An 18,211-nucleotide genomic window follows, 5' to 3' on the forward strand; every position below is an offset into this window, starting at 1 on the left:
AAAAAAAAAAAAAAAGAAACACAAACTTTTTTCCCTCCAGTGAAACTGAATAGAGTATTTCTTTACTCTTGCAACTTTTTCAACAATCCAATTAACTAGGCTAATTCTACCATCCACTTCATGACTTAAATCTTGTCTGAAGATGCCAGAAGTTCAGAGTCCTAGCCTCTTTCTTCCACTTTTTATTTACTTTATCTCCCCTTCTTTTTTACCTACCAATTTGAGGCCACCTCTGATTCAACAGGAATCACTCTAGCAGCAGAAATTCTCCAGAGAGTATAATTCAACCGGCTAATCTCACATCTACCCTTGTTGCCAGGTCCCCTTGCCATCTCAGAAACATCTGTAGCAATACTGAACATTTGTTGTTGGAAGGTGCTGTCGAGTTGACTATGACTAGTAGCAATCCTATGAATAATAAACCAGAACCTCCAGTACTATCCTGAGTTCTGAGCATATTTAAGCGTTTGAGGACTTCTTTAAAGTGCTAAAGAGCAAGAATGACAGTTTAAAGACAAACGGAATCTGATCCAAGCTACAGGATTTTCAGTTGGTTTCAATGTATCTAAAAGTTGGACAATGAATAAAGATGCCTGAAGGAGAATCAATGCCTCTGAACTGCGGTATTGGAGAACAGGATGGAACATCCCATGAATTGCCAAAAGCACAAACAAATTTTTCTTGGAGGAAGTAGAATCAGGGTGCTTCTTAGAGACAAGGATTATGAATCTCTGTCTCACACACTTTGAGTGTGTTGTTAGGAAGGGCTAGTCCTTGAAAAAAGATACCATGCTACAAAAGTTGGAGGGTCAGAGAAAAAGAGGAAGCCCCTCAAGGAGATGGATGGACAGTGAACGCTACAATGACATAGCAGAGATCGTGATGGTGCCGGATAGAGCAACGTTCTGATCTATTATTGTTCACAGGGTTGCTATGAGTCATAATCTCCTCAACAGCACCTAATAACAACAACAATAACGGAGCATTTCTATTCAGTGGTAAGGAAAGAGATGCTTCCATTAAAGTCACCAGTTCTGAAGCATAATGGGGAAAAAAGCTCAAGACACTAGATTTCAATAATCAGCCCCATCCTGGTTTCCTTCAGAGAAACACAAAAAAAGGTTTTATATATTAGTAGTATGGAGACTTTCTTTATGTGACAGAAGAAACTCCTACTGCATTTCAGTCAGAGGAATGGTAAAAAGCAAGTGTCACTACAGCTGTCCCGTGCCTTGGAAGCCTCCCCTCAAGTACTCTAACTTACGGCTGACACAGTTTAACGAGGTCTTGATCAGTAGTGCCTGGTTGCAATCCCCGGATGTACAGGTTGGTTTTGCTTAGCTGTTCATTTCCATTACTCCCACTGCTGCTGCTAGGGTTACTGTTGCTTGGACTAGGTGGTGCCATCTGCTGAGTCAGTGACACATACGGCTGCAGGGAGACATGAAGAACAGAGGATCAGAAGGATTATATACACAGATGTTGGGAGAGGCAGAAAGATCCTGGCCCCTGGAAAGAATGATTCCAAATGTGAACAGCAATACATGTAACAGGAGAAAAGCGGGTAGGATGGAAACATAAAGGAATTTCTCTGCCATAAAATGAGAACACGTAACTATCTTACCTATCTTATGGAAATAATAAAAGGTGAAAAAGCTTGTTCAAAGTTTTGAAAAAGAGTCATAATATAATAAAATAAATATAACGATAATGTAATATAAATAAAATAAATCATAATAAAATAAAATGTATTCTTAATAAAGAATGGTACAGAACAGTATTACTGCCTATCTCTTAAGTAAACTGTAATGAGTTGAGACGAATGAAATCTAAATTCCATTCGAGAATGATGAAGAGGAAATATTTTGATAAAAATAACAACCATGAAGAAGAAATTAATTTTAATAGACAACTAACAAAACAATAGACTATGAGAACTACAAAATACCTGCAGGGGCTTGAAAATTACTGTAAACTTAAATAAAAAGAGTATGCCAGGTAGTAAAAATGAAATCTTTCACCAACTTAAAGGAAGTGCAGGCCAAAAGTTATTTGTGATATTACAACATATAAATGAACAAATAGTAGACTATTATGCTCAAGGAAATCCCTGGTTTGAGGCAAAATGTCTCTTAATGTTTTGTAACTGATACCAAGACAGGCACCCAACTTCTGTAACAACGTTTTTTTGTTCCTTCTATTGGAGATAAAATACCAGGTTGGCTGGAATATGTATCTATCTCTTCCCAGCATATTGTATGCTCCAATCAGGAAGCTCTTGGAGTGAAGACTGCAGGAAGTTGACCTGCTAACTAAAGGATGTGCCCACCTGGCAGTTTGAACCCACCAGTTACTCTGTGGCAGAAAGATGGGTAATCTCCTCCTATGCGATTTACAACTTCCTAAGACCCACTGAAGGGTCAGCTAGGAGTTGATCCCAACTTGACTGCAATGAGTTTTCTGAGATACTCAAGTCAGGATTTTAGTGTTTACATTTTTGGTTTCCAGTACGCGTACATATTTGCATAATTATCTATAATACAGTGTACTTTCCTACATCACACTCAATTTCCAATCCTCCCCTTAGCTTAAAATATTTTGTAGAAGAAACCTTGTTGGTATTACTTGCCTCTAATGAGTTAGTTTTAGTTCTGGTTTTTGGGGTTTTTAGTAAGCTCTGTCTCACATACTTTAAGCATGTGGCTGGGAAGGAAAAGTCCCTGGAGGATATCATGCTTGGAAGGGCAGAGGGACACAGCTGGAGAGGAAGACTCTGGATGAGATGGATTGACTCAGTGACTGGGGTAATAGGGGCAGGTGTGTCAGAGACAGTGAGACTGGCTCAGGACAGAGCAGAGTTCAGAGCTATTGTACATAAGGCTGCTATGACCTTATGGTACATAAAAACAATGTTATATCTTTGGGTGAAGAACTAGGGTGGTATCAGAGTAAGAAGAGAAATACGAGTATCAAAAGGGGGACATCTTCCCCCAAAATGTCAATGTGCCTTTCAGAGTTCATGCTTTTGACTTTGGTTGCTGTTGTTAGGTACTGTCGAGTCACATACGACTCATAGTGATCCTATGAACAGAACTGAACCCTGCCCTACTCTGTGCCATCCTCATAATCTATGATATACTTGAGCCCACTGCAAACTTCAAATAAAAACTTTTTCCCAGGCTGAAATATGTGCAAGTATTTCCATGTTTATTATTCTATACAAACAGAAATGGGTACCCATTTGCATATACACAGTTAACTCCTTAGCAGAGAGGAAAATTCAATATGACATTCTAAGATGGAGCTCTGGTTGCTCAGTAGTTAAAGAGATGTGCTGCCAACCCAAAGGTATAAAATTCGAATCCTTCATTTGCTCTGTGGGAAAAAGATGGGCAACTTACTCTTGTGTTAATTAACTGCCTCTGAAAATCTGCTGGAGGGTCAGCTGTGACTCAGTTCTGACTTCATGGTACACAATAACAGAGATGGTCCAAAAGCTCTTGATCCTTTTATCTACAGTAACTCTTAACACATGTGGGCTGGAGCTCCCCAATTAAAACAAGCCTGCGACTCGATGGCACTTAACAATAATAACATAAAGATAGAGATCCCTTGGCCCAGTGGACAGAAAGCGATGATACCAAGACAAAGATGGCTGACTTTTAATCTGCGGCCCTCAGGCCTTGTCTTTAATTGTTTTTGTTCAAACATTTCCTCTAGGTTGTATAGCCCTGGTGTACAAGTTGCTGTACTGTGGTCACTTGTGGTTGCTGTGAGGCTGAACTCTGTGACACGGATGTGTCAAATGCGTTGATGATTGGCTACCCAATGCGGACAGAGAGTGGGGTGGAGCTCCCCAATTAAAACAAACTTGGAAGGAGTGGCATCCACTTTCGTAATAGCTTGCCTCTGGAAACCCTATGAACCTGGAGAGAGGATGAAAGATACACAAGCGTTGAGGACTCTCCTTCATAGGGTCACTATGAGTTGCCTGTAACTCGACAGCACTTAACAACAACAACTCTTAATACACCCCTTATATTTCTTATCCTTGTCTCCCTCTTTTGGCCAGTATTTAGGCTAAGATTTCTGAGATAGAACACTGTGCATCCAAGGTATATTTATTATTCCTCTAGGAAGCTAGTGGCATAGCATGTTGTGCTGCCATCTAAAAGGCCGCATGTCCCTATGGAGGTTCAAATCCACCATCTGCTCTCTGTGGAAGAAAGCTTGGTAGTCTGCCTCCTGTTAAGATTTACTACCTCTGAAAACTGATGGCGGGTCCCTGTATGTCAGAAGCAACTTAATGGCAGTGAGTTGAGTATGTTTTGGTTTATAAAGGTGGGGGAGATCAGATGTAATCAAGTGTAGTGCAATACATAGCGCAAGCATGGCAATATTCTTATTTTCAAAGGTAAATAAACCAAATTCAGGTCATACTGCTAGTGCTACAAATGGCAGTAAATAGAAATCATGCCATTCTATCAATGAATATTTCTACTGAATTGTTATAAATAGTAAATACTACACCAAATGACAGAAGAAGAATTGATGCCTTTGAGCTGGTATTGGAAAAGAGTACTAAACATCCCATGGATGGCCAAAAGAACAAACAAGTATATCTTGGAGAATGTACAGCCAGAGTGCTCTTTGGAGGCAAAGATGATATAGCTTCACTTCACATACTTCGGCCATGCTGTTAGGAGAAGTTATTTATTCCCTGGAAAGGGACATGATGCTCAGGAAGCAGGAGGGCTCGTGAAGGACAGGAAGACCTTTAACCAAGTGAACTGACACAGTGACTGCCACAATAGTCTCTAATGTGTCAGGAAGTGTGAAGATGGCACAGGATAAGACAGAGTTCAGATCAGTTGTTCATAGGGTCACTGAGTCATACTCAACTTGAAGGCACCTAACAACGACAACAACATACCAAAATAAGGACTCATAGCAACCTTATGAATGACTGATCAGAATTTTGCCATATCCTGTGCCATTTTCACAATCTCCAACATGCTCAAGCCCACTGTTATAGTCACTATGTCAACTCATCTCTTTGAGGGTCATCCTCTCTTGTGACCCTCTACTTTTCCCATCATGATGTCTTTTTCCAAGGCCTAGTCCCTCCTGATAAGAAATCTAAAGTATGTGAGACAAAGTTTCACTATCTTTGACTCTAAGGAACATTTTAGTTGTACTTCCTCCAAGACAGATCTGTCTGTTCTTTTGTAAGTCAATGGGAAATGAATACTCTTACCCAACACCACAATTCAAAGACATCAATTCTTCTTTTGTCTTTAGTCATTGTCCAACTTTCAGATGCTTAAGGATTAGGAAGCAATTGAAAAGAACTTGGCTTGGATCAGGTGCACCTTAATTTAAACCTTAATTTGATTTTAAATTTAAAGAGTATCTTTGCTCTTTGGCACACAGGAAAAGTCACTGAAAGCAGATTTCCCCAAGATGTGTTGCATCTTTTGACTTCCCCAAGAAAGATGCAACACATCTTTTGATTTCTTGACTACAGCTACCATGGCTGTTGATTGTGGATCCAAGCAAAATGAAGTCATTGACAACTTCAATCTTTTCTCCATACATCATGATACTGCATATTGATCCAATGATGAAGATTTGTGCTTCCTTGATGTTGAGGTGCAATCCATATTACAGTCTGTAGTCTTTGATCTTCTCCTGTAGATGCTTCAAGTATTCTTCACTTTCTACAAACAAGGTTGTGTAATCTGCATAAAGCAAGTTGTTAATCAGTATTTATTTGATTCCAATGTCATATTCTTCTTCATAAAGCCCAACTTCTTAAACGATTTGCTTAGCAGACATACTGAAAAGGTATTGAGAATGGATACAACCTTGATGTACACGTTTCTTTATTTTAAACCATGCAGTGTTTTCATGTTCTGTTTGGACAACTGCTTCTTGGTCTATACATAGGTTTTGCAGGAGCACAATTAAATTCTTGGATTCCCATCCCTCTCAACATTAGCCATAATTTGTTAAGATTCATGCAGTCAAATGCTTTTGTATAGTCAATAAAATACAAGTAAACATCTTTCTGGTAGTCTCCCCTTTCAGGCAAGATCCAACAGACATCAGCAATGATGTCCTTTTTTGCCCCCTACAGAATCATTTATTATCTTGGACTCTTAGGTGTTATTTAAACGCTTGCCATCCATCTTTACACCTCCTTTTCATTTCTTCCTTGAGTTTTTCCAAGGTTATTTCATGTCCATCATCTTTTAAATCTTCATTTGCATTATAGAGACCCAGAGTTTTTAGGGCTTCTTTATACTGTGAAAATAATATGGCGCCACTGTTTGCGGAGACTATCATCTCAAACATAGCCACAATGTTGGTTTTATCCATAAAGAAATGAAGAGGCCCACCTGTTAATTGGGCTAGTCTCCATCTTATCAATATATTTATTAAATATTCTCTTGGGTTTTCCGGCCAGTAAGAGAAGTGTGCTGTGAGCAGGTTCAGCAATTCCATAATTTTATGTTTTTCTAAATATTCCCTGACCCCCTATTCCCTGTGCAGGCTGGGCTCCATGGCGCCCCTAGAGTTGTTGCTAGGCGACCAGGACCCTTTGTGTTAGTTGCCAGATGTCCCTCTTTTTTTTCTCTTTTTTTTTTTTTATTATTTTTGTGTGAGTGTACCGTCAAATCAGATCTGACTGGTACAGGAGGAGATTATTGTCCCTCCTTCCCCGGCAGAGCACCTGGTGGATTCAAACGATGCGCCTCTGGGATTGTAGTTGCAGCTCCTTGCCACTAAGCCACCAGAGCTCCCCCAGATGTCCCTCTTTTTAACTCAACTTGAAATTCTGTAAGTCCCCTGCTGCTGTACTGTTCCAGCTGTTTTTGTACAATCTTCAGTAAAATTTTACATGCACATAATATTAATAATATTATCTGACAATTTCTGTACTGTATCGGATAATATTGTTTTTAAACAGAAGCTATATCATTAAAATGTTGCTGTTGTTATTAGGTACCATTAAGTTGAGTACAACTCGTAGCAACCCTATGAACAACAGATCTGAATCCTGTCCTATCTTGTGCCATCCTCATTATTTCAGACATACTCAAACCCATTTCAGTAGTAACTATGTCAGTCCATCTGGTTTAGGGTCTCTGTTTACCATTAAAATACTATACCTTAAATTACTATATGTTCTTGTTGTTGTGTACCATAGTGTTGGAGCTGACCCATAGCTAACCCTCCAGTGGGTTTTCAGAGATAGTTAATTGCTGAGGAGGAGATTGCCCATCCTTCTCCCATAGAGCAGCTGGTGGCCTCTAATTGTGTGCCTTCGCAGCTGAGCATCTTGCTACTAGGCCACCAGAGCTCCCCTAAATTACTATATAGTTGTTAAACAATAAACACTAATGGTTTATTACTGTCAATTCTACTGTCATTCTAATATCATTACTATCACAATTCCATGATCTGGTTTTTAAAAAAGAGGAAAGAAGATTATGATTTATGTTCTAGTAATGATTTGTAAGTTAAGAATAATAAGATCATGGCTGGAATTGTTCATATAATAGATACAACTTTTCTCAACTCTAAGGAACAGATCTGAATTTTCTGCAAAGACACTAAGTTGCTTCTGAATATGAGACTGTAGGCCTGGAGGTGATGCTGATGATAATGTCAATGCCCACATCACCAATAATAAAAACACCTCTAGGAGTAGATTGTCGTTATTAGTTGCCATCGAGTGAAGTACAACTCATAGCAACCTTATAAACAACAGATCTGAGTCCTCTTCTGTGCCATCCACACCATCTCTGACATACTCTAGCACATTGAGCAGTCACTGTGTCTGTCTATCTAGGTGAGGGTTTTACTCCTTCACTGACCATTCACCTTTGCAAGCATGATGTCCCTCTCTAAGAATAACCGTTCCTAAAAATATGCTCAAAGTATGAGAGGCAAAGCTTTGTCATTTTTGCCTCCAAGGCCTGTCTGATTGTTCTCTTGGCAGTTCGTGGGATACTCAGTACTCTTCCCAACATCACAACTCACAGGCACCAATTCTTCTTCTGTCATTTTTATTCACTGCCCAGCTCTCAGATGCATAGGAAGTGGCAGAGGTGAGTGAATGAGGGTGCTCTGGTGGCCTAGCGGAAAGCTGCCCTTAAGTCCTCAAAGGTACGTGGTTTGAATCCACCAGCTGTTCCATGGGAGAAGATGGGCAATCTCCTTCCATGTAATTTACTACTGAAAACTCACTGGAAGGTCAGCTATAAGTCGGTTCCAACTCAACAGTACATAATAGAGGAGTAGCTTACCATGGACCAAACCGGCAATTGAGGAGACCACTTGCCTCAACTAAGTTTATCTATCCCCTTTCTCAATATCAGAGAATACTTCTTTTATTTCTATTTTTTTGTGGGGGCTAAGGGGCAAAAAACCGGCAGGTCGAGGCCTGCTTCCTGCCCAAACCTACCAACTCGTGTCTCCCTTTCCCCCAGAGAATACTTCCTTTTTTTTTCCAAATTTTATTATTATTTTGTGTGTATGTGTGTGTGTCTGTGTACCATCAGATCAGATCTGACTGGTACAGGAGGAGATTGTCCCTCCTTTCCCGGCAAAGCATCTGGTGGATTCGAACCATGAGCCTCTGGGATTGCAATGCAGCTTCTTGCCACTAGGCCACCAGAGCTCCCCGAGAATACTTCTAAATGCAAAGTACCAATAATCCCAGGGTTGTCTAAGAGTTGTACAAGACTATAAGAGTTTTGGTGGAATAAAGTAATTTGAAATGAAGTATTATTTGCTATCATAGTTATAACCTTGGCTTTAATACCAAGGCCTTAGCTTAATCAATAATGAAATGTGACTTAATAAATTGCTGAAAAGTTGGAAAGGCTCCTACAAAACGGAAAAAGAAAATTTTAAAAAGATATGAGTCAATTATTGTAGAATTTGTATAAGGATCCAAGGGGGGAAGGGGGGAGCAGAGGGGTGAGGACGGGCAGGGTGCTTTTTTGATGGGTGGAGGGAGGAATGGGTAAAACGGGAAAGAAGCGGTGTGAAAAACAATGGATATGAATTTTGTAAGTAAACTAGTATAAAATAAAAATTTTCTTAAAAAAAAAAAAAGAAAAATCTGAAGCATTTCAGAAAGTTGTTTTTTTTTTTAAAAAAAAGAGTTCTTTCCAAGCACCTTCTTAAGTTACTACATAGGTTTAGCACCAATGAGAATGGTGGGAAAATAATTCTAAGACATTGCCCCCCCCCTTGAGTGTTTAGGGCGACTACCTCCCCACATCTTGTTTTCCACTGCCGCTGAGCTCCAGATACAGCTGACATCATGGGTTTCGGAGACTTCAAGACCATCAGTCGCCAGGTCCTCAAAGGTTACCTGGCTGACAAGAGCAGCATCAAAGGGTATGCACCATTGCAAGCAGATGTAGTGGTGTTTGAAGCCATTTCCAGAGCCCCCACCACCACCACCACCAACCTGTGTCATGTTCTACGTTGGTGTAATCACATCAAGTCTTCTGAGAAGGAAAAGGCCAGCCTACCAGGAGTGAAGAAAGCCCTGCTCATGTTGAACACAACATAAGAAGTGGAGCCACAGCCAGTACAGATGAGGTTGACATTCAATATTTTGGATCTGAGGAGGAGGAGGAAAGTGAAGAAGCAATGAAACTAAGAGAAGAATGTCTTGCACAATAGGAGCCAAAGAAAGCAAAAAACCCTGCATTTGCTGTCAAGTCTTCAATCTTACTAGATGTGAAATCTTGGGATGATGATACTGATAGGGCAAAATTAGAAGAGTGCATTGGAAATATTCAGGCAGATGGCTTAGTCTGGGGCTCTTCTATGCTAATATCAGATAAGGAATTCAGAAATTTTAAATACAGTGTGTACTTAAAAGATGATAAAGTTGGCAAAGATCCTGGAAGGACAGTTAACTGCTTTTGAAGACCATGAGTAGATCATGGGTGTGGCTGTCTTCAACAACATCAAAAGTGGATCTGCATCCATCAGTTAAAATAATAACCTTTTAAAAAATAAAAATAAAAAGTCTAAGACAAAAAAAATTTAAGCAAGCCTATCAGTACAACTTATCTGACTTCTCAAAAGAAACTATTTTGAAAGACAGACTCTGTCAACTGATAATCTCTATTTTCCTATAAGTACATGAGAGAAAACAATAATGCGTATGAGGGCCCAAGGGCCTCATATTCTGGAAGAGGAAAGAATAAGAAACGCCCTGGTTCCTCTGGTGCTCGACATCTGTGTTGCCTCTTTATGTTGACTCAGCTGTGGAAGACATAATTCTTTAATAAGAACTCAAATTCATTTTGAGTCTAAAAGGGCACATAATTGACTCCATTGGGTTTCTGAGGCTGTATATTACACAGGAAGAGATTGTTAATTTCTTTTGTTGTTGACTGTGCTAATTTATTTTCCTTCAAGACTTAATAAGTTTTACTTCTTCATCAATTACATTCTTAAATGACACTGGCATTACACTTCTTTAAACTAACTACTGTATGTACAACTTGGCTTCTACCTTGACTCAAACTAAAAATAAGCCATTTTAGTCAATGCATTTTGCATCATAAGCACAAATGGCAACACAGCAGAAATCATACATGTCAACATAATAAAACTCGTTCCTAATCTTGAAACTGCTGGTGGTTCTGAAGCACCAGTGAGGCTCTACACAGTGACACTATAAGCTACAGATGTGACCCTTCGCCTATCCTGGGCCGTCCTCAGATCTGATACGCTTTAGCCCACTGCTATATTCACTGGGTCAATCCATCCCGTTGGGAGTCTTCCTCTCTTTTCTCTGACTCTCCTCCTTTCTCAGCATGATGTCCTTTCCTAAGGACTGGCTCCTCTGACAGCACGCCTAAAGTATGTGAGCTGAAGTTTCACCACCCTTGCCTCTAAGGAACAAGATGTTTGCAATTTCTCGAAGAAAAATGTGCTTGTTCTTTTGGCAGTCCATGGGATACTTCCATATTCTTCTCTAATATCACAACTCAAAGATATCGATTCTTCTTCTGTCATCCTTATTCACTGTCCAACATTCAGATAATAGGAAATAATTGAAAATATCATGACTTGGATCAGGCACAACTTGGTCTTTAAACTGACATCACTGATTGCTCTTTGGCACTCTGAAGAGGTCCTTGACAGCAGAGTTCCCTTTTAACAAGAAAGCCCCATAAAGTATATATCTCTAAATTCAAACTGATAAATAAGTAAAGTGTATCTCTATATCCACATGGAGGAGGAGTGAAGGTTTGAGTAGTTAGTGGCTGACTCCCAAACAAAAGGCTTGAAGGATTAATCTGTCTGATCAGAAGTGATCAAAAAAATCAGTGTTTTTGCTGACCCTATGAGGAACAGAGCTGAACCCTGTCATATCCGATGACATCTTCATCATCTCTGACAAATTTGAGCCCCCTGCTGCAGTCACTGACATTCCTCTCATTGTTGTTGTTGTTACGTGCCATCAAGCCACCTGTGACTCAAAGCGATACTCTGCACGACAGCTCTGAACTATGCCCTATTCTGAGCCAGTCTCACTGTCTCTGACACACCTAAGGGTAGTCCTATCTTTTGAGGACCTTTTACCTTTCCAAGCATGATGTCCCTTCCCAAAGAATAGCTAACATTAAGTCCCATGAAGGCAGAAAATAGTCTGATTTGCTCATCTCTGTACCCATAGTAACTAGTCCATAGCAGGCATTCAATAAATATTCCCTGATTTAAAAAAAAAATCTACTGAATACTTGGTGCTGTTCATTCACTATTCACAGGGAGAGAAGTTTCAACTCTTTTCTGTCTTCCTTCTATTTTGGGGCTGAATTTAGTTCAGAAGGGCCAGGATATGTAGCAGTAACACGAAATTTTAACCATAAGCCTTACAGTGTTGGTACTCAGCAGCTGACTAAAATTTAGAAGACACATAATGTTTCGTATGAGAGGTGATTGTAAGTGATGTGTTTGGGGCTAAACAGCCAAAATTTATCATCCCCAGGGGTTCTTATACGGTATCAGAGCATAATTCTCTGTCCATCCTATAAACATTATCCCACTAAGCTTTAGGGAATTTGTCGCTTTAATATTACTTCTTGAAGGTCTCAGTCTTGAATAATGAAAGAGCAAAAAGAAAGAATTATAAATAATCTAGCCGCAAATAATATTCTAAAGGGGTCAGAGGGATAAGAGATGTCCCATAGACTCAAATCCCTTCATGTGTTTTCCACAAAAACATCTCTCTAAAGTTCTGAATCCTGAAGAGCTCCTCATGGAGACTTTAAGCCTCTGCAGACACATGACAGCTCCAAGTAGGTGAATTCTCCACATTCTGCAAAAGAAGAATTTTGCTTTTCACTCTGAGCAAGATTCCTTATGGCAAAAGAAATGGTTGATATATGGCACTTGCTCTATGCTCAACTCATGGGGCTGCCAAAAGAATCAACAGGTAGTCTTGGAAAGAGTGCAGCCAGAGTGTTCCTAGGAGGCAAAGATGGCAAAGCTTTACCTCATACACTTTGGGCATATTGCTACAAGGGGCTATTCCTAGGAGAGGGACATCATGCTTGGAAAAGTGGAAGGTCTGTGAAAGAGAGGAAGACCTTCAACCAGATGAATTGGCAGAGTGTCTTGCTGCAATGGATTCAAGTAAGTCAGAAATGATGAGGGTGGACAGGATAGGACAGGTTTGGATCTATGTTCATAGGTTTGCTGTGAGTCATATATAACGTCACAGCACCTAACAACAATGCCAACTATGCCAACACCATGGTAAGCACATTCATTATCTCATTGATCCAATTTCTCTTGGTCTTCCTCCTGCTTTAACATGTGGCTGTGTCACTCTAAGCAGTTCTTGGAAACATCAAAATCCTTCTCACACTGGTGTCCTCTCACATATTCTTATACTAGATTCTTGTCCTCAAACCAAGGAGCCCTGGTGGTGCAAATGCTAAGCAACTGAAAGACTGGCAGTTTGAACTCACTGAGCAATTTCTCAGGAGAAAGAGCTGAGAGGTTGTCAATGATTTCATTTTACCTGAAACCACGGTCAACATCGATGCAATCAGGAAATCAAGACATATTATGCTGGGAAAATCTGTTGTCAAGGACTTCTCCAAAGTGCTAATAAGCAACAATGTCAGTTTAGACACTAACGTGTACCTGATTAAGCCATGGCATTTTCATTTGCTTCCTATGCATTTGAAAGATAGACAATGAATAAAGATGACAGAGAAATTGGTGCCTTTGAATGACAGTGTTGGAGAAGAGTGCTGCATATCACATAGACTGTCAAAAGAGCAAACACGTCTGTCTTGAGGAAGTGCAACCAAGGTGTTCCTTAGAGACAAGGATGGTGAAACTTCTCTCACGTGCTTTAGGCATGTTGTCAGAAGGGGCCAGTTCTTGGAAAAAAGACATAATGCTGCAATTTTGGGAAGAGACATAATGCTGGGAAAGGTAAAGGGTCAAAGAAGGAGAGAGAGGACCCTTACATGAATCAGCACAGTGTCAGTAACAATGGGCCCAGCATATTGGAGATTGTGAAATTGGTACAGGACAGGGCAAGGTTTTGGCAAAGCCTCAGATGTGAGGCCTTCCACTCAAGTGTCTGAGAAGTCACAGATCTCTACAAATTTGCAGTGACTGAAAGAGAACATTTGTAGATTTCTAAAAAAAATTATGAGACCAAAATGGATTACGAGGAGATGGGAAAAGCTAGCATCTTTCAGAGTGTAAATTGATTTTTGGGATAATTTTAAATAAAAATTGTCTATGGATTGAGTTCCAAGAACATCTTCACTGACCTTTGTTTCTGAACTATGAAACATGACTATGTAGATTAAGAACAATTACTCTTAGTTTATAAAACAACTAATACATTGAAACAAACAAGCAATAATTATAAATTATTACTATACCTGTGAACACAATCCCATTTGAGAATAAGGTTGTTTTTGTTATGTCAATGAGGCAGTAACACTATAGAATATATTTTACACCAACCACTTGAAATATAGAGGCAGTTTAGGCACAGAAGCAAGAAAGCACAGATGAACATGCCACAAAGAGATAGATCGCCAAGGAACCAGGAAACTGATGCTCAATTAAGACGAGAACCTTGAGCTGACAAGAGTCTTCCCCTTAAGCCAGTAATCTGAATTCAGACTTCCAGCCTCCCAAACTGTGGGAAAATCAATTCTTGCTCATTATTACCAGTCATTTGTGACACTTCTGTTATAGCAGCACTAGCAAATTAAGAAGGACATTAAGTCATTATCAGAGCAAGAAAGAGTGTCTCCCTACAAGACTCTTGTGCATAACCATAAAAAGGAGCTATTTTAGAAATAAATAAGAACAAGAAAAGGACCTCTGGAATATGCAGATTCTGAGGCCCAAACCCACACAACACATTTGCCCACTCAGTTGTTTTTGTGGTGTGCCCTTAGTGAGCTGATTACAACTCAAAGAGATTCAATGTGACTGGATAGAACTTCCCCACTGGCTTTTCCTGGCTGTAATTAAAAGCTGACTTTCAACATTTTCTGTTTCCCTTGTGGTGTAGTGCATAAGGCAGGCAGCTAACTGAAAGTTTCAAATTCACCACTCATTCTGAAGAAGAAACACGGGCAGTCTCCTCTCATAGAGATTTACAGCCTCAGAAACCTATGGAGGATTACTACACGTTGCGATAGACTCGCTGTCATTTTTAGGTGCCATCAAATACACTATGATTCATAGCGATCCTATGAACAACAGGTATGAGCCTTGCCCTGTCCTGTACCAATTTCAATCTCCAGTATGCTGGGCCCATTGTTACTGACACTGTGCTGATTCATGTAAGGGTCCTCTCTCTCCTTCTTTGACCCTTTACCTTTCCCAGCATTATGTCTCTTCCCAAAATTGCAGCATTATGTCTTTTTTCCAAGAACTGTTGACTGTGGTTTCAGATAAAATGAAATCATTGACAACCTCAATTTTTTCTCCAACTATCATGATGGTCCAGTGATGAGGATTTTCCTTGATGTTGAACATATTGAAAGCTCAAGTCTTTGATTTTCTTTGGTAAGGACTTCAAGTTTTCGTCACTTTCTGCAAGCAGGGTTGTGTCATTTGCACAATGCAGGTTGCTGATGAGTCTGCCTCTACTTGATGTCACATTCTTCGTCACATAGTCCAGCTTCTCAATTTGCTGAGCAGACAGATTTAATTTTATATCCTTTTAGCTCAAGTATATCCAGCTATATCCACTATAGCTCACTATATCCAGCTCCTTATCCAACCTCCTTCATGTCTCTTTCCACTATGGTAGCCTCCTTGAGGGGTATAGATTGTAGCTCTGATGGCCGAGTGGCAAGAAGCTATACTGCAATCCTAAAGGCACAAAGTTCAAACCCATCAGCTGCCCTGCAAGAGAAGAATGGGCAGTCTCCTCTCATGTGATTCACTGCCTCTGAAAAACCTCTGGAGGGTCAGTCAGCTATGGGTCAGTTCTGACTTGACGGCATACAATAACAAAAATGGAGTGGTACTGTTAAGCATTTTGAGTATTAGCCAAAAGGTTGGCATTTGGAATCCACCCAGAGACACCTCAGGGAGCTATGCTGGACTAGAGGTGTGAAGCTGTGCTGCAACCCAAAGGCACGCAGTTCGAATCCACCAACTGCTCCACTAGAGAAAGAGGGACAATCTCCTCTAGTGGATTTACTGCCTCTGAAAATGCAGTGGAGGGTCAGCTATGAGTTGGTTCCAAGTGGACAGCACAAATAACAGCAACAGAGACACCTCAGAAGACAAGTATAATTGTCTACTTCCAAAAGCCTTGCAAACCTTATGAAGCAGTTCTCTACACATATGGCTTTGTTAACTGTATTGACAACAATTGCCAACAACAGAGTTTAGCTGCATAACCCATACAGTTATGCTGCTAACCCAAAGACCAACCAAGCAACCAAGCAAACAGCTCTAAGGAAGAGTAAGGGGCAGTACCCTCCTGTTGCAATTTACATCCTTGGGTCAGAACTGACTCAAAGGCAGTGAGAATGAAAATGGGAAGAAATAACAACAGTCAGGTGGCCTCTAAGATTACTGGCGTGCCAACTATGCATTACGCCAGCTAGGTCTCCAGTATAAAACTGACATTTTAAAATCCTAAACCAAAATTTTTCAGCTTCACCAAGCAAGGCTGTGTCATCTGCATAACCTAGGTTATTGATGAGTCTTCCCCTAATCCTGATGCCACATTTTTCCTCGTAAAGCCCTGTCTCCCGAATGATCTGTTCTGCTGAAAAGGTATGGAGACAGGATGGACGCATCCCAGACACACTAATTTCCTGATTTTGAACCATGCAGTGCTTCTTTGCTCCATTCTAAGGACTGCCACCTGGTCCAAGTATAGGTTTTGCATGAGCACAATCAAGTGTTCTGAGATTCCCATTCTCCTCAAGGTTAGCCACAATTTATTGTGATACACACAGTCAAATGCCTTTGTATAGTCAATGAAACACAGATAGACAGTCCTCTGGTACTCTTTACTTTCTACCAAGATCCATCTGACATTGGTGATAATGTCTCTAGTGCCACAATGTGCTTGCTGTAGAAGATCAAGGACCGTAGTTTTCAGTATGGATTGAGGTTCAACGTGAAGAAGATAAAGATTCTCATTCCTGGGCCAACTGGCAGTACCATGATGGGTGGAGAAGAAATTCTGGTTGTTAACAATTACATGGCTCCGCAATCAACACTCTTGGCACCAGCAGTCAGGAAATCAAAAGACAAATCGCACTGGGAAAATCTGCCATCAGGGACCTCTCCAGAGAACTGCGAAGCAATAATGTCAGTCTAGAGACAAAGGCACACCTGATCCAGGCCATGGCCTTTGCAATTACTTGCTATGCATCAGAGAGCTGAACAATGACTAAGGATGACAGAATAAGAACTGATGTCTTTTAATTGTGGTGCTGCTGGAGAAGAGTCTTGAACATACCACGAACCACCAAGAATACAAACAGGTCTGTCTTGGAGATGGTGAAACTAAATGTCTTTCTCCTTGGAGGCTAGGACTTTGAAATTCTTTTTTTTTTTTTGGCTAAACAGAATCAAGTAAGAGGCACTCCATACTCTGACAAGCATCTCTGGCAAATAACCAGAGCAATAAGCTGAAAAGCACCTAAGATCAATTTATTGGCTCTGAAAACTTTCAAAAGGATCAGCTATGAGTTGGTTCAGAGTCGACAGTACAAACCATAACAACAAAGACTGAGAAAACAAGGAGAGGTTCACATTCAGAATTTTTCAAGTTGAAAGAACTGAAGAACAAATTCAAGTCTAACGTTGCAACGCTGAAAGAGTCCACGGGCAAAATAGTGAATGATGAGGGACACATCAATAGAAGATGAAAAGAATAAACGAATCACTGTACCCCCCCCCAAAATGGTCAATGTTCGTTGTTGCTGTTACGTGCCATCAAGTCAACTGTGAGTCATAGTGACCCTATAAACAGCAGATCTGAAACTGCCCTATCCCGTGCCATCCTCATCATCTCCAACACACTTAGCCCACTGCTACAGTCACGGTGGCAATCCATCTTGATGAAGGTCCTCCTCTCTTACGCTGACCCTCCATCTTTCCAAGCATGATGACCTTCTCCCAGGAATGGTCCCTTCTAACAATGTGTCCTAAGTGTATGAAATAAAGGTTTACCATTTTTGTTTCCATGGAACACTCCGGTTTCACTTTCTCCAAGATCCATCTGTTTGTTCTCTTGACAGTCCATGAGATGCTCAGTAAAATAATTTTAGGAGGTATATGATCAAGCAGAAGTCGACACTATATTGAAGGAATTGACAAAAAATAAGGCTCCAGGATCTGAAAGAATATCAATTGAGGTGTTCCAACGAACAGATGCAGCCCTAGAAATGACCACTCATGTATGTCAAGAACTTGGAAGAGATTTATATTTGTGCTCATTTAAAAAAAAACTGACACAACAGAATGTAAAAGTTATCAAACAATATATTTAATTAATATCATATATAAGTAAAGGACTGCAGCCTACAATATGGATTGAGGCTCAATGTCAAGAAGACAAAGATTCTCACCACTGGACCAATTGGCAACATCAGGATGGATGGTAAAAAGATTGAGATTGTACACAGCTTTAGTTTGCTTGGCTCCA

General features: G+C 40.2%; 1 protein-coding gene across 3 annotated transcripts in view; it reads right to left on the bottom strand.

Moving 5' to 3' along the window:
* RBMS2 (RNA binding motif, single stranded interacting protein 2) overlaps positions 1–18,211 on the bottom strand; it is a 96,295-nt gene that overhangs the window by 52,128 nt on the left and 25,956 nt on the right. For 2 of the 3 annotated variants that reach the window (XM_006897615.1, XM_006897616.1), the window contains exon 1: positions 1,265–1,407. In XM_006897615.1, coding sequence (XP_006897677.1) covers positions 1,265–1,407 — 143 coding nt within the window. Of the gene's footprint in view, positions 1–1,264; positions 1,432–18,211 lie in introns of those variants that run through there. The other variant, XM_006897614.1, reaches the window with a different exon arrangement.

This window comes from Elephantulus edwardii, unplaced genomic scaffold (genome assembly GCF_000299155.1).
Source record: "Elephantulus edwardii isolate Elephantulus edwardi_28Jun2011 unplaced genomic scaffold, EleEdw1.0 scaffold00212, whole genome shotgun sequence".
Classification (NCBI taxonomy): Eukaryota; Metazoa; Chordata; class Mammalia; order Macroscelidea; family Macroscelididae; genus Elephantulus; species Elephantulus edwardii.